The sequence below is a fragment of the Peromyscus eremicus genome, chromosome 15, assembly GCF_949786415.1.
Source record: "Peromyscus eremicus chromosome 15, PerEre_H2_v1, whole genome shotgun sequence".
NCBI lineage: Eukaryota > Metazoa > Chordata > Mammalia > Rodentia > Cricetidae > Peromyscus > Peromyscus eremicus.
Window position 1 is genome coordinate 86,806,071 of NC_081431.1, and position 25,473 is coordinate 86,831,543.

Below are 25,473 nucleotides of genomic sequence, written 5' to 3' on the forward strand. Positions count from 1 at the left end.
GTTCTTCCCCTCCCCTCACATCACTTCCCTCACATTCCCTCCCCTCTCTTCCTCCCCTTTCCTTCTCTCCCTCTATTTTACCCTCCTTTTCTTTTTCTTCTCCTTCTGGATCCTTTCTTTCTCTTTCTTTCTGTCTCCTCTCCTTTCTTCCTCCCTTTCCCCTCATCTTTCTTTATCATACATATGCAAGTATTCTACCACTGGACTACACTCCAAGTCAGTTTTAAAGTTCTTCATAAACACATCAAATAATTATGTATTGTTATATCTTGGGCATTAAAAATAAGAATTGTTTCTTTATCCATTTTTCTCCACTCACTTTTGTTTTCTTTTTTCTTTTAGACAGTAACCAGTTTTACAATGGATTCTCTTATTGAAGCAAATAGCAAGTTTTGCTTCGATTTTTTCCAAGAGATCAGCAAAGATGATATTCATAAAAACATCTTTGTCTGCCCTCTGAGTCTCTCAGCTGCCTTTGGTATGGTCCGCCTGGGAGCACGAGGTGATAGTGCACGTCAGATTGATGAGGTATGTATCCAGAAGGATGCTCAACAAGGCCCTGCATCCTGGGTCTGCCTGCATAGGAAGCTGATCTGAGTCTCAGGTGAGCTGGAGTTGCTCACTGCTCTCAGCACTTGGGCTTGGAAGCCTCTAAGGTTCCATTTCTATTCATCTTTCATATGGGACTTCCCTAGCCTCTCTGCCTGATAGCTTTTCCTGTTCACCTTTATCTCTTCACCTCTTTATTTACGCCTGTCACTCTTTCTCTCTACAGTTATTGATACCAATATTGTTGGTAGCTTTTATATGAGTGCGTTTCCTCTCTTTCTCCTCCAATTAACTAGATGTGTATTAGGACCTAGATATTTACCCAGTAGCTTAAGATCCTCCTGGACTTTCTAATTTCATTTGTCAGAAAATCCCATTGGCTTTCTTTTTGATAAACCTCCCAAATCCAGACATTCTGAACTCCCTGGATTCTGAGCTCTATCATCTCTTCTGCACTGCTTCTGTGAAGCGTCCCATGTTCTCCCCTCGGCAGTATGTTCCTGACACTTGGGTCCCTTGTGAAAGGAAAGTGAGTCTGACGTTGGCCTTTGGGTTCCTTTGCCCTGTGCCTCTTCCTTCGGTGTTTTAGTCACTTTTCTACTGCTGTGACAAATCTTGTGACCACAGCAGTGTGTAAAAGACACCGTTTGATGAGGCTTACAGCTTGAGAGGGTCAGAGTCCACGATGGCAGAGACATGGTGGCAGGAACAGCTGGGAGGGCACATCAAGACCAACCAATAGGAGGCAGACAGGACACACTGGGAATGGTCCAAGTCTTGAAACCTCAAAGCCTGTAACCAGTGACACACCTTCTCCCAAAAGGCCACATATCTGTATCCTTTCAAAACTGTTCCACTAAGAGGGACCAGGTATTCAATCGCATGAGCCTATGGGGGCCACACTCGTATACCTAATCCCTTGGTTTACTTTCTCCTTCATCAATGTTTACCACCTTTGAAAGGCTCACTCTGATCTTCTAATGCTAATGCTCCATCCAAGCTCCCAATCCCATAAATGAGCCTAGTCAATTTACCCACACAGCACTTCTCATTAGAGTGCATACAGTAATCAATTACTATGTATTTTATATATTACTGCATGATCTCCCAGAGTCCTACAACAGCACCAGGGCTGGAGTAGGCACCCACCAGACACCTGTAGAATAAGTGAGTGCACATGACAAAGGAGCTCCCTGGCCCTTCAGTAAGTGTGAGCTTCTGAGGCTGGGCTCCTACTTCCTGGGCTCTAACACACTGCACACAGGTGAGGTATTGATAACGGAGGAGGTGGACCCACAGATTAAGGCAGAATTATTTGGGGTCATCATGCTCTTGAAATTACTGGTACTCACTTTACCATTATTTCTAGTTCCATAAGCAGCACTTAGCTGTAGAACGGGGTTTGCATCCTCTAGGACCAGCTGGCCTGGGTTCTCCATGCAGCTCCATAACCTGGGTCTGAGCAATGTGGGGTGTGCCTCTCCTTCCCCACTTCCTCTGAGGTGCTGGCCTCATGTCATACTCACTCCCCTGACTGACGTGAAACTCCAGAGCAGTGCTGTCCAATACAAATACAACGAAAGCCACATATGAACTTAAAATGTTTCAGTAGTCACATGAAAATTTTCAAAAGGTAAGTCTAAGTTTAATAATAAAATTTAGATAATTCAATATTTTTACAATATCTTACCAATACATAATCAATATACATTTTAATGAAGTATTTTACATTGTTTTTTTATTCTATCCTCAAGACTTCAGGTGTATTTTATATTTACAGCCAATTAAGACTGAGCATACCAAGTGTAGATTAGTAAGGGCACACAGCTTGTGAATTCCTTTTGTTCCTTGGTTTGCCTATATTAATTCTAGCTTTTTCTTTTCTTTCTTTTTTTTTTGTGTGTTTTGGAAAAGATGTCATGTAGCCTGAGCTTGCCTCAAACTTTCTGTGAAGCTGAGGATAATCTGGAACTTCTAATCTTCCTGTTTCCACTGTGATTAAAGGAGTGTGCCACCATACTTACTTCACACAGGGCTGGGGATAGAACCCAGGGCTCTGTGCGCACTAGGCAAACACTCTATCACCTGAGCTCGTTCCCATCCTTAAGTGTAGTCCGAGGAGGAGGGCGGTGTCAGTGACACCCACTTCTGTGAACTATTGTTGGTTATTTTGTTGACTTTCTATCCTGTATGCTGTCTGAAAGGCTCTATGTCATTATCACACAGGTGTTACATTTCAGTGAACTTTCCAAGAGTGAAAGCAAAGACCCCAATGATTCCTGTTCAAAAAGCAAAAGAGAAGTGTTATCCGACAACTCTCTGGAGGGGCAGAAACGAACGCCAGCGTCTCAGGAGCAGCAGGTGAGTCTCTGCCTGAAAACTCTGCTCTTCCATATTTGCTCATTCTGCCTGTGCTGAGCTTATTCTGTAGGTTAGGTGCAGGCTTCACAGTCGGTAGTAATCTCATGTGATCTGAAATCCCTTTCTAAGGACACCTTTTTTATGTCCTTGGTTGTCCCCCATTCCTCTCTGCCTCCCCAAACCTGGTAACACAGGACAGTGACATCTCCCTGGCCAGCTCTGCTTTGCTCCTGTAAAAATACCCTTTCTTTAGTGGTGCTTAACCATTTGCTCATTCTTTTGTTAGGCTGAATCTACAGATGAGGATGAATTGCTCGCCTGCTACTTTGGGAAACTTCTCTCCAGATTAGACAGAGCCAAAGCTTATTACACCCTGAGTATGGCCAACAGACTCTATGGAGAGCGGGAATTCCCAATCTGCCCGGTGAGTTACAGCGACTGAGGTGTCTACAGAGCATGCTCCATAAGTGAGTAGGTAGATGGCTCACCTTCCACATAACATAGTCTGTGGGGCTATGAACTGGTGCATGACTGCAACCTTCTTTCTGAGGTCCCAGGCTTCAGTCTCTTTCCACCTAGTTTTCATTTTGGGTTTAGGAGTCCACTTATAAGTGGCACAGCATGGGTAGCAAGGGTCACCTGATTTACAGCCCATTGACACATGCATGAGCTTCGTAAGGTACTCAGGTGACTGTCTTTCCCAATCAAGGTGCATGGTAGTCATATTTTGCGGCTTTTCTGCCTGTTGGCTGCCCTTAAGATACTGCTCTAAGATTCTTTATTGTGCCTTAGTATGGTGGTTCCCATGGGAACTATTCCTTGCAGAAGGTGCATGGTGCCAAGAAAGGTGACCCCGTTGGGAGCCCAAAGCCCCAGGCCTTGTTGCTGTGGCTAAGTAGCTTTTACCTGAAGCAGCATAGGCTCCAATTCAGCTCCAGTCTCAAGAAAGGGAGCCACACTGTCAATAAGTGTGATGTTGTGAATAGAGGCAGATGTGACACAGCATGAGCTGGATTAGTCAAGGGTACAGAGATCCTACCTTACGTCACAATAAATTATCTTACCAGATTGGTATCTTATACCAGATTAGAAAACCCTAGAATTTTGAGAGCCAAATCCACACTTGCAATTCATTTTTATTTTTATTTTTTTAATTTATTTAATATGCATTGGTGTGAGAATTTTAGATCCCCTGGAACTGGAGTTATAGACAGCTGTGAACTGCCATGTGGGTGTTGGGAATTGAACTTAGGACCTGTGGAAGAGCAGCCAGTGCTCTTAACTACTGAGCCATCTCTCCAACCCCATGTAATTCATTTATTAAAGGGTATACACATCAATGTTTTTGGTAATGCATTATTTATTTAAAATTATGCTAAAATACAAATGAATAAAAATATCTAAACCATTTTAAAGTTTTTTTGTGAGTGGAATTACCTATATTCACAACGAACTATTATGCTTTACATGAAACTTTGCCATCTCCCAAACAGAAAGCCCATGAACATTAAGGTGGCCGCTCCCTCGATGTTAGGTGACAAGGAACTTCTTTTTCAGGGGCTTCTTGTCCCCATCTCATCCTAACGGCCAGCACCTCCATATGACTTTGTCGTGCCCTTTCCCATGTATTTGAATTGAACAGGAGTACTCAGATGGTGTAACTCAATTCTACCACACGACGTTTGAAAGTGTAGATTTCCGGGGGGATACTGAGAAGTCGAGACAAGAGATTAACTTCTGGGTTGAAAGTCAATGCCAAGGTAAGAAAGGCCTAGCAGTGAGGCTGAAACTGCAGTGGGCACACTTTGCAGGCTGCTCATCTGGGGCTGGTGTTTGCATGCATGGTGTGTGTTCACAGTTCATTGTGGTGTGTGTTCACAGTTCATTGCTGTACAGCAGCAGACGATGCTGGGCACATCCAGGGTGGCAGCTGCTTAGACACTTCTGTAATTTGTTTCTGCTTTTCTTCCTCCTAGGATCTCTGGTCTTTGAAGACATTTATTTATTGTGTGTGTATGCATGTGTTCATGTGGGCATGTGCTTGACATGTGGTTGGCAGAGGATAATTTGCAGGAACCAGTTCTCTCTTCCCATGTGGATCCTACGACTTAGCTCGGCTTGTCAGGCTTATTAGCCAGTGACCTTACCCTCTGAGCCATCTTGCCGGCCCATGACTTTTCAGTCCGTTTTAGTACTCCCATGCTTTTATCACGGGCTTTCCTTTGAATGGTGTGAGTGAAGCTCTGTCTCTTGATATCACATCACTGTTTGCAGCACTGAATGCATCTCTGTCCACAGGACCAAAGCTCATCTTTTCTACAAAATATCCATTTGAAACTGGAGTTCTTCGATGTAGTTGAGTTACTGAGGACTCTACTTTTACTTACAATATCTATCACGTAACAAAAATAAATTATAATGTTGAAAGCTACAGTAGCACTCTTTTTTTTTTTTTTCGAGACAGGGTTCCTCTGTGTAGCTTTGAGCCTTTCCTGGAACTCACTTGGTAGCCCAGGCTGGCCTCGAACTCACAGAGATCCGCCTGGCTCTGCCTCCCGAGTGCTGGGATTAAAGGCATGCGCCACCACCGCCCTGCTACAGTAGCACTCTTAATGCATTATATATACTTAGAATTAATATAGAAAGAGATTGACTAAATATGTATCTACCCGTGTATATATGCTTTCAGCATAATTTTACATGATAAATTAAGAATGAAGGGAAATTTGGGAGTTTAAGACAGGGAAGTGATTTACATTTATTTTTTAATTTAGTGTATAAAAATATTTCCACAATGACATTTTGATGTATGTATGTGTATATATCATTGTAGTTTGTTAGTATCTGCCCACCCACTCCAGCTCCTCCCCTTCTCTTTCCTGTTGGTCTCCTTCTCCTGAAATCGTCAGTCCTGCCTCCACATCCTGTCATCTATGACTTCAGATTCACTATAGGAGAGAAAGCGTGCAGTATTTTATATTCTCTTCCCGGTCACCCACTCGTTCCCCGTCCTTTCTCCCTTTAGAGCCCTGTTAACTCACAGGCCCACCTCATGTCATGTATACTCAAACCTCATAGGGGAGGAGGCCTGGGCTATTTGTCTTTCCGAGCCTTGCTTATTTTGCCTACCTTGATGACACCCACATCCATCCACTTTGCTGCAAATAACATATTTTTCTTCTTTATGGCCAAATAAAACTCGTGTATGTATGCAGTTTTTTCTCATCAATTCTAATAATAAGCATATTAAACAAGAGTTGGACTTCTTCACTTTGCAGTTGATTATGAACTCAGTCAATAGGGGAGAAACCTAAGTCATTTTTCCATTTTTTTTTGTTCATTTGTAGCTCACTTGCTCCTTTGTTCATCTCCCTCTCGACTTTCCACACCATCACCATGGTAGAGACTCTAACCAACTCAAGCCTCTGTTTTATGGGGGAAGCAACATTTGGTCTTTCTTGTCAGTCATTAAGAATGAAGGCAGGGTTTGTGCCTGAATCTCTAAGTGTTAGAGAGCTCACTTCTACCTGTGCATGCATACTTTAAAAAAATGAACTCTTCATCTCAGGCCTGAGTGTGAGAAGGGGGTGACTAGGGTGTGTGGGGTTGGAGACATGCTTGTTCAATGAATGACCTTTGGAGAACCAGAGGGAAAGGTGGTTTATCTGAAGTGAGACTTGACTCAGGGCCCTTGTACTCTTGATGGACTGACAGCCAGGGAACCACAATGGTTGGTTTATTAGTTGCTTTTGGTACTTGGTGCAATACTTCCTATTTCTTTCTTCCACTTGGAGGCTCATACTCCTTGTTCCCTGTGCTTTTAACATGGAGTTAAGGCCAGCTTATGAATAGTGTTTCCGTAGGGGAAACTTTAAATCCCACAATTGTTTACTCCTCCTCTTCTGTGTGTCACGGAATTCCTGCTCTTTTAAGGTTCTAGTCAGCTATCAAGAGAGTAGTGGTTTGGTGAAGAAATCCTGACTGAACCCTAATATATATTATCTCTTTACTGAGTTAGCTTTCCTGATGTATATTAAGTGTAGTTAATGTTGACATGGTATATTGTCTATGTACAGCCTTTCTCAATATAAAATGATCCTTCCTCATTAAGACCTCATCATGCATTAAAGTGGCTGGTGATTTAAGGTAGAAAAGATGTGTCTTGTAATGGACTAGTGCTTGATGACGGCAAGGAACACTTCCTGTCATTTTTAGGGATGCTTCTCATTCTCCTTAGTATTCTTTTATAATGGAGGGTGCCCAAATGAGAGCTGGTCCAAGAGATGGAAGGACCCAGGATCAGTGCTAGCTCACTTTGTTCCTTTTTAACTATTTGGTGTCTCCTTTCATTGCTTACAGCAAAATCACTCCATTAAGAAGGGACAGCTATCATACTTTTTGAAGGCTTAATCTCTATGTGGGGTTTAGAAGGTACTCACTTCCACAAATGAACATGTGTTTACAAAACTGAATGAATTCTTCCTTTGAGCTGAAATGAAAGAGGATGTAGAAACTTCTACAAAGTAGGCTTTACACTATGGCTGTGTGTGTGTGTGTGTGTGTGTGTGTGTGTCTGTCTGTCTGTCTGTTTATATGTCTACCTATCTATCTGTCTGTCTATAGCGCACCTATCTGTTTATATGAGACAGCACATACTGAACTTCAAAAAATGCTAGAGAAAGGAAGTTTATACTGTAGTTATTCTATCCAGGAAATTATAAAAGTTAGGTGATTAGATATATAGTATGAAACATAGACCATAGATATCTGGTGGCAATTTGCAACCAAAAGTGAACCAGAGAAGATACCCTTGTTCCCAGTGCTCTGAATTGGGTCTTCCTCCAGGGGAGTGAGACTTCTCCCCCAACAACTCCTACTCCTTTTCAAGACCCCCATACCCTCTAGGTTCCTTGGGTAAGATCTTGAGTGAGGCACTCTCTAATGTCTCCATGAATACTTTTCATGCAACACAAGCTCAGGTTATTCTCTGTCACCTCTTTTTTTCTAGGTAAAATCAAGGAAATGTTCAGCAAGGATGCTATTAATAATGCGACTGTGCTGGTGCTAGTGAATGCTGTCTACTTCAAGGCCAAGTGGGAGAAAGACTTCGACTGTGAGAAGACTGTTGATGCACCGTTCTCTCTTCGTGAGGTACTTACTGTATTAGCCTGCAGTTTCTAGGTAGTCCATTCCTAATCTCTGCTAATGGTGATCAGTAGTGCTTAGACTTAAACATAATGCTTAGATCTGTGAGTTGTGGCTTACAATTATAATAAACATTTTGTGTTTTACCAAAGGCAGTACCCAAAGTTCACTAAACATTTTAAATAAGCTATTCTGCAACACACACAAATTTCAGAACATTACATACACACTAAATACATATAATCTGTTAATCAATTAAAAGTTTGTGTAGACTGGCACATGTCTAAAAGTCAAGCACTTATGAGGTAGAGGCAGGAGGATCACCACAAGTGCAAGTCTAGCTTTGTCTACATAAAGAATACCAGGAATCTAGAGCTGCATATTGAGACCTTGTCATGAAATACAACACAACACAACAAAACAAAACAAACGTATACACTTAAGAAAAGAGATGGGCCTCTTCATGTTGAATTTGTTCAGATAAGAGACAAAACTTACCTCTAAATTTTCTACCCTCATTCTCGGCCATCTCCCTCTAGATTTATCTATCCTCTATCCCCTTGTCTGTAAACACTGAGTATATGTTTCCTGGGGAAAGTGATCTGAGTGTTGTTGGCAGTTCAGGAAAGAGAGCAGATCAGCCAGGTAGTTCCTGAATATTATCAGGATGTACACTGAAGACTCTATGCTTTCTGGGCTTGCTTTGGCTGAATTAGGGTGTGGGAGATAATTGGGTTGAAAATCTAGCAGTAAGTAGTCTCGAGAGCTAAGGAACTGATGAAGGGCACGTGAGGATAAAGTGATTGGTTGGGAGGCAGAGGGATATTTTAGGTTGGGTCACTGGCTTGACTCTGGACTTCCGGGCCAGATCCCTCCCTTTTTGAGGCACCATGGTTTGTTTTCATCGATGTTGAGGCCATGGGTGTTTGAGCTCTCCACGGTCTTTTGTGATTACCTCCATGTCCACTGCAGAATGAGAAGAAGACAGTAAAGATGATGAATCAGAAGGGTCGCTTTAGAATTGGCTTCATCGAGGAGCTGCAGGCCCAGATCCTGGAAATGAAGTACACCATGGGGAAGCTCAGCATGTTGGTTCTTCTTCCATCCTGCTCAGAAGACAATGTGAAGAGTCTGCAAGAGGTACAGCTTCATTGTCACACCCATACACATTCCCCATCACTGAGGAGTAGCACTAGCATCCCTCATCCAAGGAGGATGCTATCTCAGCCACTAGACACATTAGAGACATGTGGAATCTGAAGGAGATTGGATATTCATTTTTTAATTGTTTCAACACAATGAGCAAATGCCAGCAATGTCAGAACAAGAGATTTCCCCCTCAAATTCACAGATTTCTGTAATAACTTTCCAGACCAAAGAATCTTGATGCTGAGTAGTTTGAGAATTTCCACAAATGAAACAGCTTCTCCTTCTCATAAAATAGCTTGACCTTTGGCCTCTGCCATATTTAGGTGTTTAGCTGGAAGTGTTTCAGAAACATGCTATTTGGTAGGAGTAGAAATACTGATACTATAAGAAAAGAACCAATGAATACTGGGGAGGCCCAGATACCTCTGTCCTGGGAAGAAGGGCAAAGAGAAGATAGGGAGAAAGATAAACAAATAGACAATAGATGGATAGAGATATCAACATGGTAGTTTTAGTAACCACCATTGTTCAAAATATATGACACAGCAGCATTATTTTAATATATACTAAGTACATTACATGCATCACTTTGTTTAGCCCTCATAAGAGTCTTAGCATATTACCTTTGTTTTATGGAGAAGGAAATTTTACTTCATAGTGGCAGGGCTGGCCTGAGCTTACTCAACTGATTATTTCTGGTCTTTGAGCATGAACCTGCCAAATTTCAAAGTGCCCCAGGATGCTGCTTATCCTGTAATTTCAAGAGAGGAAATTTAAACAAAGTCTAGATAGGAAAGATTGAAATGAACTTATTTTGAGGTTTAGAGAAAGTCCTTGGAGTGTATATGTCTGTCTATTAAAACAGATTAACTCAGGAACTTTGAAGTAATTTAGATACTTTTGCTGGCTTAAAATCTGACATTAAATATATTTTTTTTCTTCTTATAGCTTGAAAACAAAATAAGCCATGAAAAAATAATGGCCTGGAGTAGCTCAGAAAATATGCCAGAAGAATCAGTAGCCATTTCCTTCCCCCAGTTCATCATGGAAGATAGCTACGATCTCAACTCTGTTCTACAAGACATGGGCATTAAGGACATCTTCGATGAAACTAAGGCTGACCTGACTGGAATCTCTAAGAGTCCCAATCTGCATTTGTCCAAAATTATCCACAAGAGCTTTGTGGAGGTGGATGAGATGGGTACAGAGGCAGCCGCAGCCAGCGGGGCTGTGGCTGCGGAAAAGTCCCTTCCATCCTGGGTGGAATTTAATGCCGATCACCCTTTTCTCTTTTTTATCCGACACAACCCAACCCACACAATTCTTTTCTGTGGCAGGGTCTACTGTCCTTGAAGACCCTCTGGCTCTTGGGTGCTTGAGGTGAATGGCAGCTTAGTTTCCCGTTTGTAAAACATGGCACTTGCGTTTTTCCTGACCGCCTTCTGTCACGGGAGCACACTCAGTTCCTCAAGCCTCTCCCGAGCTTTGTCCTGAAAACCTCTGTCACCGGAAGCCAGTTCTCCCCTGTCTGTTAATGAAGTAGCCTTACTGTACCTCTAATCTTTACTGCTCTAAACTTTTAAGCATATAAATTCACCCTCTATGATTTGGAGGTCAACACAATGCAGACTGGTATTACTTTTATTTAAGTTACCTCCCTCCTTATGAAGAAATATTGTAAGTTTGTCTTTAGACGATTCTGAGAGACTGCAAACTCAGAATGTGAGTAAATGCATTGGGAAACTTGGTTCTACTTCTAGAGTAGTTATAATCATGGGTACCCCCTAGGCAAGACTCGTGACCCCTTTTCGTATGTGCTGTACTGCATGGAGATGTCCTGTGATATCTTTTCACTCTAGAGAAGATATAAGCTAGAGACTTATTTAAGGGATGCCTCAAGGATGTGCGCATGGCCCAGCCAATACTCACGTTTCACAGGAGAATGACATTTCTTTTATGTGTTTAACCATGACTCAAGAAAGTGGCAAATCTATTCTAAAGGTTTGGTATTAGTTTTCTATAAGGATTCTTTTGTAATCATGCCCGTTAGGCATCATTACCATGAGCTCCCCTCTATCTGCTCTCCCTCAGAGAATACTCGTTTATAGCTAGCTTCTCCTAAACACTAGAGTGTTGAGGCTGGGGAAGAAACTAGCCACCATTATGGATGGCTGGGAGACCCTCTCCTCTGTTTATTCTTTCTGACATGAACTTATTTAATCTTCTAGAGACCTAATGCTGGGCATACAATGAGAACAGTCCTTGATTGGCAACAGTGTGTACAAAAAGCCTTTACAGGAAAACTTTGGTTTCATGTCAAGTTCCAGGCTACTAAAAGATGAATGAATGCATGTTCTTGGGCCTCCACCTTTAGAGTTCATGACCTCTGCTTTACCTGGATGCTCTGGTATGACCACTGGCACTTCCAACAAGGGGAATTGGTCAGGCTCTGCTCTAACAAGCACTCTTGGTGTGGTCCAGCTTTCCTGCCCTGTGTAGTGACTGTTCTCCTTCAAGTTACCATTATACAGGGGAAGGGTGGCTGCAGCAGGTTTTTCAGGAAGCTGGTCACCTTGGCCTGATCTGAGGTTGACCTCCTCCTTCTTTCCTATGACTTCTCTCTGCTGTGAGAAACAATCCCCACATTCTTCATGAAGATTTCTCTCTGCTGTGAGAAACAATCTCTACATTCTTCATGCAGACTTCTCACCTTTTATATTTATTTACAGAACAAAACAATTTGAAATGCTAGGCACTTTGAGGAAGGAAAGAGCTCACTCTTTTTAAGGATTTATTTATTTTATTTTATGTATATGGGTGCTTTGTCTGTTTGTATATCTGTGCACCATGTGTGTACAATGTCCATAGAGATCAGAAGAGAGTGTTGTTGGATCATTTGGAACTGGAGTTATAGATGGTTGTTAGCTAACACGTGGATGACAGAAACCAAACCCAAGTCCTCTGGAAGAACAACAAGTGCTCTTAACTCTTGAGGCATCTCTCTAGGTCTAGGAAGGATTTGCCAAGATTGACTCCCTGGAGACAGAAAGAACCTTCAGATCAGTGGACTGTGTAACTGCTAGGACACAAGTAGGTCATGACAATCATGATTATTAGTTCTTCCATTTTCCAGTGCACAGTTCCCTCATCCAGCAGTGTTGACAGGAGGAACAAATGGAGTGATGCAGCTTCCTGATGATAATAGTGTTTGGTAAGAAAACTCTGGATACAGAGGCCTTAATAGGCCCTCTAATGCTGCCTCAGACTCTCCATGATTTTATTGTGACCCATCTCCTCTTTCTGATTCTTGTTTTGTCTACTGCATCTTTTCCCCATCAAACACCTCCTCAAGTTTTTTTCTTGAACTGGGCAAATTGGAACTTGCCACTTCATGTAATTACTGTTTATTTCTTTTGCATGTGTAGTACTTTAAAAAATACCCTATCATTAGCTCAAGGCTGTTTCAACCTGGGCAGCAGAATGGGAAGATAAGCAGTTGGCTCAGTGGATTTCTTAGATCTGCAGTTGAGTACCAGTCTCAAATATAACTGAACTCATAAAGATAAACTGTGCTAAGATATAAAACTGCTTGAGAAATAACATTGTAATGTAAGACTTAGTAAGTTTTACATTAATGTAAGTTTTTAAAGGTGAGAAAGAGGAAGCATTGGTTTCTCAGTGGTAGAATTCTACACAGGAGGCTCAAGGTGGTTTCCAAGCCAATGCAATTCTGAATTTTCCTCCAAAAAAAAAAAAAAAGGAAAGAAAAATAACCCACTGGAAAATATGACTAGTGAAATAAGTCAAGTAAGAATGTTACTCTTAGAATTTATGGGAAATAGTGGGAGTTGTAGATATAAAAGGATAAGAGGTTTGGGGAGACGGCACCACTGGGCAAAGCACATTTCATGAGTGTGAAGATCTCCAGAACACACAGTGAGCTGGATACACAGCAGGTGCATCTAGATGAGTTCTACTGCACAAGGGGAAATGGAAGAGAATCCCAGAAGTTCTCAGGGTAGCTAGTCTGGTGTATACAGTGGTATTGTTGGTTGTTGTTACTTTAATCTTTTGGGGAGGGGGTGCTACCAAGCTCCCAAACAAATCACATGGAGGCTTATTTTTCCTTATGAATGCCCAGCCTTAGCTTGGCTTGTTTCTAGCCAGCTTTTTTTAACTTAAATTATCCCATTTATCTTTTACCTCTGGGCTTTTACCTTTTTCTTTCTATTCTACATACCATTCTCTTTCTTATTTCATTGGTGGTTGTGTGGCTGGCCCCTGATGTCTTCCTCTCCTTCTCCTTTTCTTTTTTCTTTTCTTTTCTTTTCTTTTCTTTTCTTTTCTTTTCTCTTTTTCTTTCTTTCTTTTTTTGAGATAGGGTTTCCAGCCTGTCCTGGAACTCACTCTATAGCCCAGGCTGGCCTTGAACTCACAGAGATCCACTTGCCTCTGCCTCCCAAGTGCTGGGATTAAAGGCATGTATCACCACCGCCCACCCTCCCTCTTCTTTTCTTGCTCCTTCAATCTTTCATTCCAGATTTCTCCTCCTATTTATTCTCTCTGTCTGCCAGCCCCATCTATCCTTTCTCCTGTCTGGCTGTTGGCCATTCAGCTTTTTATTAGATCAATCAGGTGTTTTAGACAGGCAAAGTAATACAGCTTCACAGATTTAAACAAATGCAACATAAAAGAATGAAACATATCTTTGTATCATTAAACAAATATTCCACAGCATAAAAATATATAACCTATCTTCAACTAATTCTCTGCACCACAGTGGATAACAACAAAGGACCCAGTCTCAGAACAGTAGGAAGGAGATGACCAACACTTGAAGTTGCCCTTTGATCTTCACACACACACACACACACACACACACACACACACACACACACACGAGGGAGAGAAAGAGAGAGAGACAGAGAGAGAGAGACAGAGAGACAGCGAGAGACAGAGAGAGACAGAGACAGAGACAGATAGATGGACACCAGGAAGTAAATCCAAGAATTATGATGTTCCTGAAAAATAGACATGCCAAGAAACTTTACAGACAAAAGTTTGATAAAGATGTAAGGATGTGAACTGTGACCAAAATATTTTATATATAAAAGATAAAAATTGTATGGGCCTAAACATATTTTTACTTATTCTCTGAGAATTTCATACATGTTTAAAATAAATTTTGATCATACCCAGCCCACTTTCTCCCTTCAATTTCTGTCTAACTACATCTATAGTTCAAAACATTTATTTTGTGTTGGATTTTGGAGAACAAAAAAACCTAGTTTGTAGTTTTGAAGAGGAAACACACGTTTAAAACTTTTCAGAGCCGAGTTGACTTTTGTGTACAAACCAATAGAAAATTATTCTCTTATATTTCTGTGTATATAAATGTGGGTATGACTAACCCTAACACCTGTGCTGTAAATATCAGAGAAATTAAAACAAAATACGTGCTGTTTGAGTAGACTCTAATGTAGCCAAAGACTAAAAATCCAGCCAAGAAATTGGTCCAGTAAAAACACATCCTCAATTTACACTCACAAGAAGAAACCCTTATTTAGAATTCTTACCACCCTAAAGCTGTCAGCAGCCACGACTCTTCCCATTAGCACCCATGTTTTTTTAGATGTTTGCTCCATGTTTGAGATGAGTTTCAGGTTTCAGGATAATAGTGCAGCCACAAACTCTCTGACTTAGGGCTGCGATAAGCCTAATACTTCTTGTGTTACTTGTGTGGCAGTGTTGGTGACCCTCATTCTATCAAGCTATCAGTCACTCACTCCTTTCCCTCATTGTGAGATTTGGTCACTCTTATTATTCACATTGAGTGGGCAGGTGGCAAACTGAGGTACAGAGAGTCGATAACTTGACCAAGATCATGCAGGAAGCAAATGTTTGAATCTGGATTTGGACCAGCTTGGCTGTTACTCAGTTGATAACCATTACTCCATGCATCCTACTAAGCAAAAAATCAAGGATACACGGAGTCATTCATTTTCATCTCTTTGTTTTACCCGTTTGACCTATGAGAGCTCAGAACTTACCCTAAAGTTTTGGGTGTAGGAGTAGAATCTGGGTTTAGAGTGCCAGTGTCCTTGAAGTTCAGTATGGAACATTCAAGGAAAGTGCAGAGTACCATCGTGATGGCCGGTTTCAGGACTGCAGTTGAAGTACTACAGTGCGTTAGATAGTGAATAGCACAGACCTTTGTGACAAGGCCGGATCAGTGTGTCTGCTGGAGCGTGGTGGTACAGTGGTACCTGGCAATCTCAAGGGAGAGGAGAAGTTCCCAAGGAAATTTGTGAGCCAATAATACACTTAAATGGAAGCACATACAGTCTCTCCCACTCTTAAATTTCTAAGGCAGGCTGAGGCCAAGCCCCTAAGGGTATTCATCCGGTTTGATGAGGGATTACACATACAAAGATCAGCCTGTCCCCTAGACTTACCCAATATTAGAGGGAAGTAGTAACAGAAGGAAATCAGCTTCAACAGAGTTTATAGATGAAACAAAAGACTTAAAAATATAAAAATGGTAGTCATAACATTCACTAAGGATTCATTCTTACTATGAATTTTATTAGCATAGATGGACAGTGGCCTGAGCAGCATAACAGAATGGGCTAAAGTGTAAGCTGAATGAGTGCTCAATGGACATCTATAAAACACAGAGCAGGAAGCTAAGTAAATAGAAACGGAAAGAAATCAGAAATGGTAGCCAGGCATTGTCGTTCATGCCTCTAGTCCCAAGGCTTAGAAGCTAACGCAGAAGGGTCACTGTAAGTTTGAGGCTAGTCTGAGCTACATAGTGAAACCCTGTCTCAAAAAAAATGTTGAGTCATGTGCATGGTTGTTTAAAATATATAACCATCCATTATCGAGCATTTCAGGAATAAGGGAAGAAGGAACTGAGGGCAAGTATGAAAAATATATCTGCATGGCTGGAGGTTGAGCTCAGTGGTAGGAACATTTGCCCAGAACTGGCCTATCAGGAACCCACACTTCTATACTGTGGCAAAATTACACAGATCAAAGAAAAAGAAAAAGCATTCTAAAAGCATTGATGGTTAAGAGAAATAATTCATAAAAGAGAATGAAAATCAGGATTTTCTTTGGTCCTATAAGACTCAGAACAGTATTTTGAAGTTCATGTTCAGGGCTGGGGAGAAGGCAAGGAGGTTGAGAGCTCTGGCTGCCCTTCAGGAGGACTCAGGTCTGATCCTGGCCCCAACTTGGCAGGTCACAACTGTCTGTAACTCCCGGGGATCCAGTGACCTCTTCTGGCCTCTGAGGGAACTACATGCACATGCTACGCAGCTATACATGCAGGCAAAACAACCAAACCACACACACAAAGTAAAGCAAAACAAAACAAAAGCCAAGCTCAAAACTAACATGTTTGTCATATAAACTGTCAGTCAAGGTCAAAGGCACCAAGGAAGGCCTCTGAGCTAACTATTTGCTAATCCTAACTTTCCAAAGTGTCTAGAAGTTTTACTTTAAAAATACAAAAGTTATGAAAAAAGAAGAAACATGAGCTGTAATGATGAAAAGAGCAACTATGATTTCAAATTGGTAGAATTAACAATTATAAGGAAGGAATTACAAGTAATTAACAATTACAATGATATGATCTGGACATGAGAGGTGACGTATGGCAGTATTAAGGGTGTGCAGGAAATGAGAGAGCAAAGAGAAGGAAGAAAAACCTTTGGGGTTATTGTTCTATTTTGAGAGGCAACAGGAAAATAGTTTAGCTCTGGAAATTAATGGAAAATGATGTGCAGGATTTGTTCTACACTATGGATAACCATCTAAAGAACTAAGATAATTTCCAAAGTCATTAGAAAAACAATACTGGAAACACTTCAAGCTAGAGAGACTGAAAAAAAAGGATGCACAGGAACGTGTGTACGCAGACATGCAGTGGTCAGCGCATTCGCTCAGCACTGACTTAGGAAGTGAGGTGAGCTGGGCTGGGCAGCTAAAAGACAAGCTTCGTGACAACGACAAGGATCCAGCAACCCACTGTGCACAGGAGACGATGAGTTAGTCAGGGTTCTCCAGGGAAATAGGACCAAGAGGACGAAGACAGAGATGCACAGATAGTTATAAAGAAAATGCCCTGTGCGGAATTGCTCCAGAAGTCCCATGAACTGAAGAGCCAGCTAAGCACCTTTGCCATAGGCTTACAGCTTCACACAATACTCCCACTGCGACACCTGTCACAGGCTTACAGCTGCACACAGTACTCCACTGCCACACCTCTGTTCTTATAGCTGCACACAGTACTCCACTGCCACACCTCTGTTCTTACAGCTGCACACAGTACTCCCACTGCGACTCTTTTGCTGAAGTTTCTGCAATCAGTTTTTTGAAGTTCATCTGATAAATTCTGGTCAAAAAGTATGTTCTCTAAATTGCTGACAGTTCAGCGTCCCTCTATAGGCTTCTTCTTTCAAGGACATTTGTTGGGATGTAGAATCCTTGGTTTAGAGTTTCTTGAAATACATTCTTCCACTGAGGGGTTGAAGGTGTAGTTCAATTAGTGGAGGGCTTGCCTAGCATGCATGAGTGCTGGAATTGATCCCCAGCACCCCATAAAGTGGACCTGGTATATATATCTGTAGCCCCAGCACGAGCATGTGCACACGGATAATATTCATAATATTCATGTATTCCATTGATTTACATTTTGCACTCAAGAATCCTAAAGTCACTTTTCTGTACTTTATAATGGACAATCCTCCCCTTTCTTCCTTTCTTTGGAAATGCTGAAGATCCAACCTCCTGTGATTATCTTAGTTTTCATTACTTACTGTCAGGTTTCCAGGTACATATTCCTAGACAATTTCAATGTCTAAAGTCAAGATTTTTTTTTTTATTTTTGAAATACTTTCTTGGATTACAGGTTTAAATAAAATTTCTACCCCCCTATTTATTCTTGTTTTTCAGAGACTACAATTGCACATTTTTTTAAGACTTCTTGGCTTTCTCTATTTCCATTTTATCTGACCTTTTAACTCCATGTTTTGTTTTTGTTCGCTAGACTATTTCATGTCTTCTCTATGCCCCTTATGGTATTTACCCTGTAGGCAACTTGTTTAGTCTCATTTCTGAGAAGAATTAGTTATTTCTATAATTTTGTTTCCTGTTTCAAGACAACTATAATTATATACTTTTCTTTTTATTGTTATTTTTGTTATCCACATCTATTCCAAATCACGGTTGAGGGATCTTCCACATCCTCAGTCCTTGTCAGATGTCACTCAGAAGTGCTGGGCTGCAACCTTGCCTCCGTGGTCCACTTGCTGGGTGCTGAGAAGTGCTGGTTCTTCTGCTTCCCTCCTGCCAGTTTTCAGAACTTGTTTCAGACTTTATTATTCACTGTCACATTTTCCCAGGTCCATATTCTCAGGCTATTTCAATGTCTCGATTTAGCATTTATTTTATTTTTGAATTTTTAAACAGATTTTAAAAGCACCCTTGCCTGTGTGTGCTAAACTGTGTAAAATATTCAGACTGAAAGTGATGTACATGTTATGAAAAGTCATGGGTGCTGTATCTTGTTTTTCTTGGTCCAAGACTGCCCTCTTCTGTTTGTACAGATAAGTGCAGTTTTAGAAAGGATGCCTTCAGCAGAGTTAAGCACCAGCATGTGTGAGGTTCAGGGTTCAATCTTTTGTGCCAATTCTTTCTTTCTTTCTTTCTATCTACCTACCTACCTACTATCTATCTATCTATCTATCTATCTATCTATCTATCTATCTATCTATCTATCTATCTATCATCTATCTATCTATCTATCTAATCTATCATGTATGCATCCATCCATCCATCCATCCATCCATCCATCCATCCATCTATCTATCTATCTATCTATCTATCTATCTATCTATCTATCTATCTATCTATCTATCTATCTATATAAATATATATTGTTGCAGGGTAGAGACCCAGAGACCAGCCAGCATGACCAAAGTCCAAATTTAGAGTCGGTATTAAGCCAGCCAGGGACTACCTGGAGAGAAGCACAGTCTCATGGATCATATGTGAACGCATTTTACAGAGATCCTTTAAAGGAAAAGAACACAGAAAAATCACATCCCGGCTGGCAGTTGCAGGGGGAAGTAAAGCAAGGCAGCAGTTTAACGGAGCAAAAGCCTGAGCTAGGGCATCTCTACCCCGAGATTCTAGAACAGGGTTGGTATTTTTCCCACGGGACTTTTCATAGCAAGGGTAGAAAAGTCTTGTGGTCTTGTGGGTCAGTTAAACTAAAGAAGGCTCTAGCTGAACAATATGGAGGAATCTTAGTCCCACCTCCACATTTATACAAACTCTGTGTGTGTGTGTGTGTGTGTGTGTGTGTGTGTGTGTGTGTGTGTTTCCTTAGTACTGCTGTTGTTATTGAAGTATGTTAACTGAGATTTGAAATTAAAAGCTTCAGTTCTGTCACAGGAATAAATATTGATAAAGGGACACTAAGATGCCATTTGGTAATTGTATAATTGTTTTAAAAAAATCCTTATGAGTAAGTTGTGAATTTAACAAGGGAGAATTACTCTAAGTGGTTAGTGAGCTATCCCTTGCAAAAGATTACTCACCAGCAATAGTTTTACAAATTCAATCCTTCAATTAATTCATAACACACATTCTATTAGAAACTGTTGTGAATTTGATGATAAAAGACCCTTGAGTCAGGTCCACTGCTGTTTTTTAGTGGCTCTTACTGTGTGGATCTAACACAGAGTGGATGCTCAAAATTTGTTGAGTAAATTCCCAGTCTGATTCATAAGATTGAAAAACAAAACAAAACAAAACAAAACAAAACTGTAAAGTACTTGCCAATGAATCTAATCAAGCTTTTGGTGTGAGTGTCTTAATCATGTTCTACTGCTGTGAAGAGACACGCTGACCAAGGCAGTTCTTATAAAGGAAAACATTTAGCTGGGGCTTGCTTAGAGTTTTAGAGGTTTAGTCTGTTATTAGCACAACAGGAAGCATAGCAGCATGCAGGTAGATGTGGTGCTGGAAAGGGCTTGAGAGTTCTATATCTGGATCCCCAGGCAGCAGGGAGAGAGAAACTCTGGGCTTGGAATGGGCTTTTTGAAACCTCAAAGCCCACTACCAGTGACACACTTCCTCCAACAAGGCCACACCTTGTAATCCTTACAAATAGTGCCACTCCCTATGAGCCTATGGGGGCATTTTCATTCACACCACCACAGTGAGGAATAACATTAATACGGAGCCATTAGAATATGTATGTTTAGTTGGACGTGGTGGTGCATGCTGGAACCTCAGTCAGTACTCAGGAGGCTGAGGTAGACAAATTGCAAAGCGGAAGACAGCCTGAGCTACATAGAGAGAGCTTGTTTTAAAATACAAAACCAAAAGTAAAGCGAAATTTCAAGTATGGTTTAAACACTATCATAAAGTGCAGAGATTGTAGCCACTACTCAGGTAAAAAGACAAAACATCTCTCCAAAATGTCCTCCTTGTGCCCTTTTCTGGTTATGTCTTTCTTCCTTGACTTGCAGCACTCTAGTTTAGCTTCGCTGCCTTGGAACTTCACATAAATACAATCATGTTCTAGGATTCTTTTATACTTAGCTACTTTAAAAAATACTGTTTGTGAATCAATCCACTTTACTTTCTGCAGTTTTCCACAATGTGAGCAGATCACAATTATTTTTAAAGTGCTGTTGATGCACATTTGGCTTCCTGGTATCTGGCTATTTTGAATAAAGCTGCTGTAAACCCTTGCATACATGACTCTTGGTGCCCTGCATGCATTTAACTGTATGCATAGTTTACGTGGAATTGCCAGGTCATGGGGTACATATGTTCAATTTCAAAAGTATCTTCTGTTTAATGAAAGCGTTTAAATCTTATACAGCACAATCTGCTAATCTTGAGTATTATTGCCGGTGCTTTTGTGTGTCTTACTGTAGCCCAGTAATCTATTGGTAATGGAAATTTCCTTATGGTGTCTGGGAGTGTAGTCAAGATTTCTTTTCCCCCATTGGGTATCTGATGGACTCAGTATAATTTGTTGGGAAGTCCATTCTTTCCTCATTGCTCTGCAGCAACAGCTTAAATCAAATGTGGACATATGACTGTTCCAGCCCAACCCGTCCCTACATCAGACAGGCTTAGTTACTTAATAATAGGTCTCCTATTTGATAGGATAGCTCATCTCTCCTCCTTCTTACCCTTGAAGGGTTGTTTGCCTACTCTTGGCCTCTTTCCAGTTCCTATAAATTTGGTATCAGTTTGCCAATGTTTTGAGAAACAAAACCTGCAATTGTGACTGAGATTGCAGTGACGAGTCTGGAGAAAATGGACATCTTTGAGATACAGAATTTTCCAAACCACAAGTTGAACAAATGTTTCCACTTACTTAGTCTGCTTTACTCCTTTGAAATTGTTTGTACTTTATTTTCTGTTAAAGATTTGCACAGCTTTTGTAGTTACTTAGCATATGTTGATTTTTGAATTTTGTTTCACAAGTTGACAGATAAAATTGTGTGTGTTGTGTATGTTTTGGTGAATGTGTATTGTAATGATTGTGTCTAGGTACTTAGCTACACATTACTTTTTTTCCCTTTTTTTTTGGAGAAAGGTTCTTTCAGTGTAGTGTAGTCAGGCTAGCCTACACTCCTCCTGCTGCCTCAGTTTTCTGAGTGTTGGGATTACAGGTATGTGTCATCATATCCAGCATTCAATAGACTTTTGATGTTCTTTAAATTATATATTAACATTTTCTAATATATATTGTCAGTATATTTGATTTTTATATTAATCTTGCTTTAAGTAATTTTTCTATATTTGCTCTTTAATTATATGTTTGTTTCAATTCTTTGGTGAATATAATTGTATTTTTCTTTTGAACAATTAGCTAATTAATTGATTAGTTAATTAACATCCCTAGTGTACTTCTGAGGGCCTCTGATTCAATTTTGAATGGATGCAGTGATGGTGTGCACAGCTTTTTCATACCTTTTTATTGTGTATATAAATAATATTTGTTGTCCACCAGAATCACAGTTCTTTTATTTTAGATTCTGTGTCTCAACCCTAAGTAATTCAAAGGAAAACATTATTTACAGTAATCAATGTTTTCATTATGATCACACTTAAGTAAAATTCCAATGATACACACAAAATCTTACATTTGATAGACCCCGAAATCTAGGGTTCTACCTTCTCAAGTGGGCGCTCCAAGAACCCAGACTCCAGTTGCTACAAACAGCACGAGGTTTATTGAAGAAGCGGCTGTACAGTCGGGCTTCCCTTGTCCTGAGGGCAAGAGTCGCATTGCACTGCAGCCACATAGGTACTTTTAAAGGCAAAACCCACAAAAGCCACAAGATTACAATTCCCATACAATTTTGTTTCAATTGATTTATGTCTAGAGGCTAATTTCACAAGATCATGGTCTGATCACAGAGTGATCACTGAGTGGGTGCAGTCACATCCACATGCACATTCTTCCCAAAACCTCAAGGTGGGTATCAGGGTGGGAGTGAAGTTTACACAAAGGTTACGGTGGTCCTTCCTGGAACATTTGCAGTTATCCCAGTCACAGTTGAGCGCATCTCTTAATAGAAATCTCTTTACATTGTTACATTGTGGCAGGGGGGTAGTTGAGTAATGGCTGAGTCAGGTTGCCCTTGGAACTAGCTTTTTAGTTCTTCATTCTCTTGGGGCTTGGGGGGTGTGAGCCTGAAGGGTTAGGGTCTTTCACATTTTAGAAAATTTTCAAGTCATATTTCACCTTAGTTTCCTTGTTCTGATCACAAGGAGAAAACTCTTTTCTTTCTCTATGTTTCTGTCTCCCTATAAGTGCTTCCAAGGGACATGAAAGTTGATAAACTCCTTGCACAATGTGAAAAATGTCAACATATTAATTTAAAAGAACCCAAATCTATATCCAAAAAGAAATTTTTATAGGTCTTGTTGAATTAATAATTTATATAAATGAAAATATATGTAAGAACCACTGAAGAATTTTGTAAATTTTGCAGAAGCAGTGGGGTGTTTGGACTAGGTATAAAAGCATTTGTCTTAGGTCAAGTACATTAGAAGCAAAGCCAAAGATACTTATTTTTGTTCTTGCAATTTTTTCAGAGGGAGGAGATGCTTTGAGAAAAGAAAGTTGAGGCAAGGGGAAGCATTAATTGTTAGTATGTTTCCACTAGAGATTTGAATTTTTGATACCACAGGGCAAGTCTAGAATGAAGATTACATGACAGTCCAGCCTGATGAGGAGGATGAGGCACTTTCATTCCCATGTAAACTTTGTTATCCAGTTTCACACGTGGGTATGATGGGTACTAGTCATTTTACCCCCATTTCCCTCCTTCATTCCTCCTCCCACTAAACCCTTCTTTTTCACAAGTCTCCCTCTGTTTTCATGTCTTCTTTTTGTGTGTGAGCCACTGAAGTAGAACCACTGTGTGAGCATGGGTGGGAAACTGTTTTCTTTTGTGTGTGAGCCACTGGGTTGAACTAGACCCACTGTGTGAGCCTGGGTGGGAGACTGTTTTCTTTTGTGTGTGAGCCACTGAGTTGAACTAGAACCACTGTGAGCAAGGGTGGGAGACTGTTTTCTTTTTGTGTGTGAGCCACTGAACTAGAACTGCTGTGTGAGCCTGGGTGGCAGACTGTTTTCTACAGCATGAGCACTGGTTACTGTGCCACTCTTCTCCCATTAACCACTAACTAGCAATGGTCTCTCAGGAAGAGGTGAGGTCTCAGACTTCTCTCCTACTCACGGTGACATGTCGATGGGGCCAATCTTGTGAAGGGCTTTTGCAGAGAACCACAACTGCAGTGAGTTCATGGCTGCAATGTCCATAGTAGGCCCAAAAGATACCATTTTGCTGCATATCTCCCCATCCTCTGGCTCTTACGTTAATTTCTACCTCACCTGCCCAGTGTTCCCTGAGCCTTGGAAAGGGGTGATATAGACACCTCATTTAGGGTCAAGCATGCCACAATCATTTATTCTCGGCACTTTGACAGTTAAGAAGTTCTTGCATTAACCACCACCCCCTGAAATAAGTATATTAGATGAAGGCTGAATATCACTAGCCTCAGAAGGTCATCAGGAATTGGATTGGATGGGAACCATCTTTTTATATCTGTTTTCTATGAAGCCATGGCTGGATAGATAGATTCCATTCAGATGAGAATCACTGACCCAAGCAAGTAAAGGGCAGATGTACAGGCTGGGAAAGGAATCTGGTTGAGACACAGCAGCTTCTAGAACAGCATTATAGACTTGAAGAAGAGTGATGTAAGTAAGTATAAGTGATAGACAAGCAGACTCTGTAACAGAGCAGTGAGATATGGGAGAGGATAGAGAATCCAGGGTAGCCTGCTTCAGGGCTTGCCTATTTCATCGTTTTACTCACTGGCACCAACATTTTCTTTCCTGAGGCTGTTCTGAAACCAGACAGAAGAGACTGATAAAGTAGAAGAAATGGAAAGAATCTCATGATTGGGAATTATGACAATACTGGGAATATGGAATGGGAATGTGTAAGTAGATGGAGTCATTTCAGTGTCCACTAGTTTACAATAGGAGCAGTTCCTGTTGATGGCGATGGTCAATGTATGACTGTGAGTGGGCCACTAAAGGAGAGCCAAGAAGGTCAGGGAGATGCCATGAAGATGCGTAGAAACCACGGAGTGGTGGGAGCCGTTAGAAAGGACAGAGAGGCCAGGTGCAGGGGACCAGAGGGACCTACTATTTGGGAAAGGGTAGTACAAGCAAGATAGTCAAAGGGTCCACAAGGGTGCATTGAAGTTAAATGAAGGGAGAGTGGCTTGGGAGTAGCAAGAGTGGGATGGAGCCATAATGGTCACTGGATATGAATGGCTATTCCCAGAGAAGACCGTGAAATGGCTGCTCTAAGGGGAAGCCAAGTTCCCCTGAAGAAGCAGAGGAAATGTTTCTTAACAGGAGCAGAGGGCAGTTGGGAGTATCTTCACAGTGGGCCACAGAGAAAAGATTGCAGAATAAAAGTGGACAGGCATATTAAAGCATGAAATAGTATTGTAGACCTGTAACGTTACTGTATCATTGACATTAGGGTTAACTATAACTAATTAAAACCCCCTAACATTTCCGTTTGACTGATGTCAGGGTTAACTATAATTAAGTGTTGATTCTTTCTAAACCTTACTTAATTTGCATATTTCCAGTGACAATTTAAAAAGGAGAAGCTAATTAAAAACTGCTTTGAAATTGCT

General features: G+C 40.9%; 1 protein-coding gene across 1 annotated transcript; it reads left to right on the plus strand.

Annotated features, from left to right (window-relative positions):
• Positions 1 to 360: 360 nt before the first annotated feature.
• Positions 361 to 10,557, plus strand: Serpinb12 (serpin family B member 12). The gene is made up of 7 exons (XM_059281197.1): positions 361 to 528; positions 2,776 to 2,910; positions 3,197 to 3,334; positions 4,553 to 4,670; positions 7,919 to 8,061; positions 9,028 to 9,195; positions 10,153 to 10,557. The coding sequence occupies exons 1-7, from the start codon at positions 361 to 363 to the stop codon at positions 10,555 to 10,557; spliced, it is 1,275 nt and encodes a 424-aa protein (XP_059137180.1).
• Positions 10,558 to 25,473: the final 14,916 nt, after the last annotated feature.

Excerpts from the sequence above, each read along its gene's own strand:
- Serpinb12 (XM_059281197.1), top strand. The coding sequence starts at position 361 with ATGGATTCTCTTATTGAAGCAAATAGCAAGTTTTGCTTCGATTTTTTC. Across the intron at positions 2,911-3,196 it reads CAGCGTCTCAGGAGCAGCAG|GCTGAATCTACAGATGAGGA; the intron begins GTGAGTCTCTGC and ends TTCTTTTGTTAG. Across the intron at positions 3,335-4,552 it reads GGGAATTCCCAATCTGCCCG|GAGTACTCAGATGGTGTAAC; the intron begins GTGAGTTACAGC and ends TGAATTGAACAG.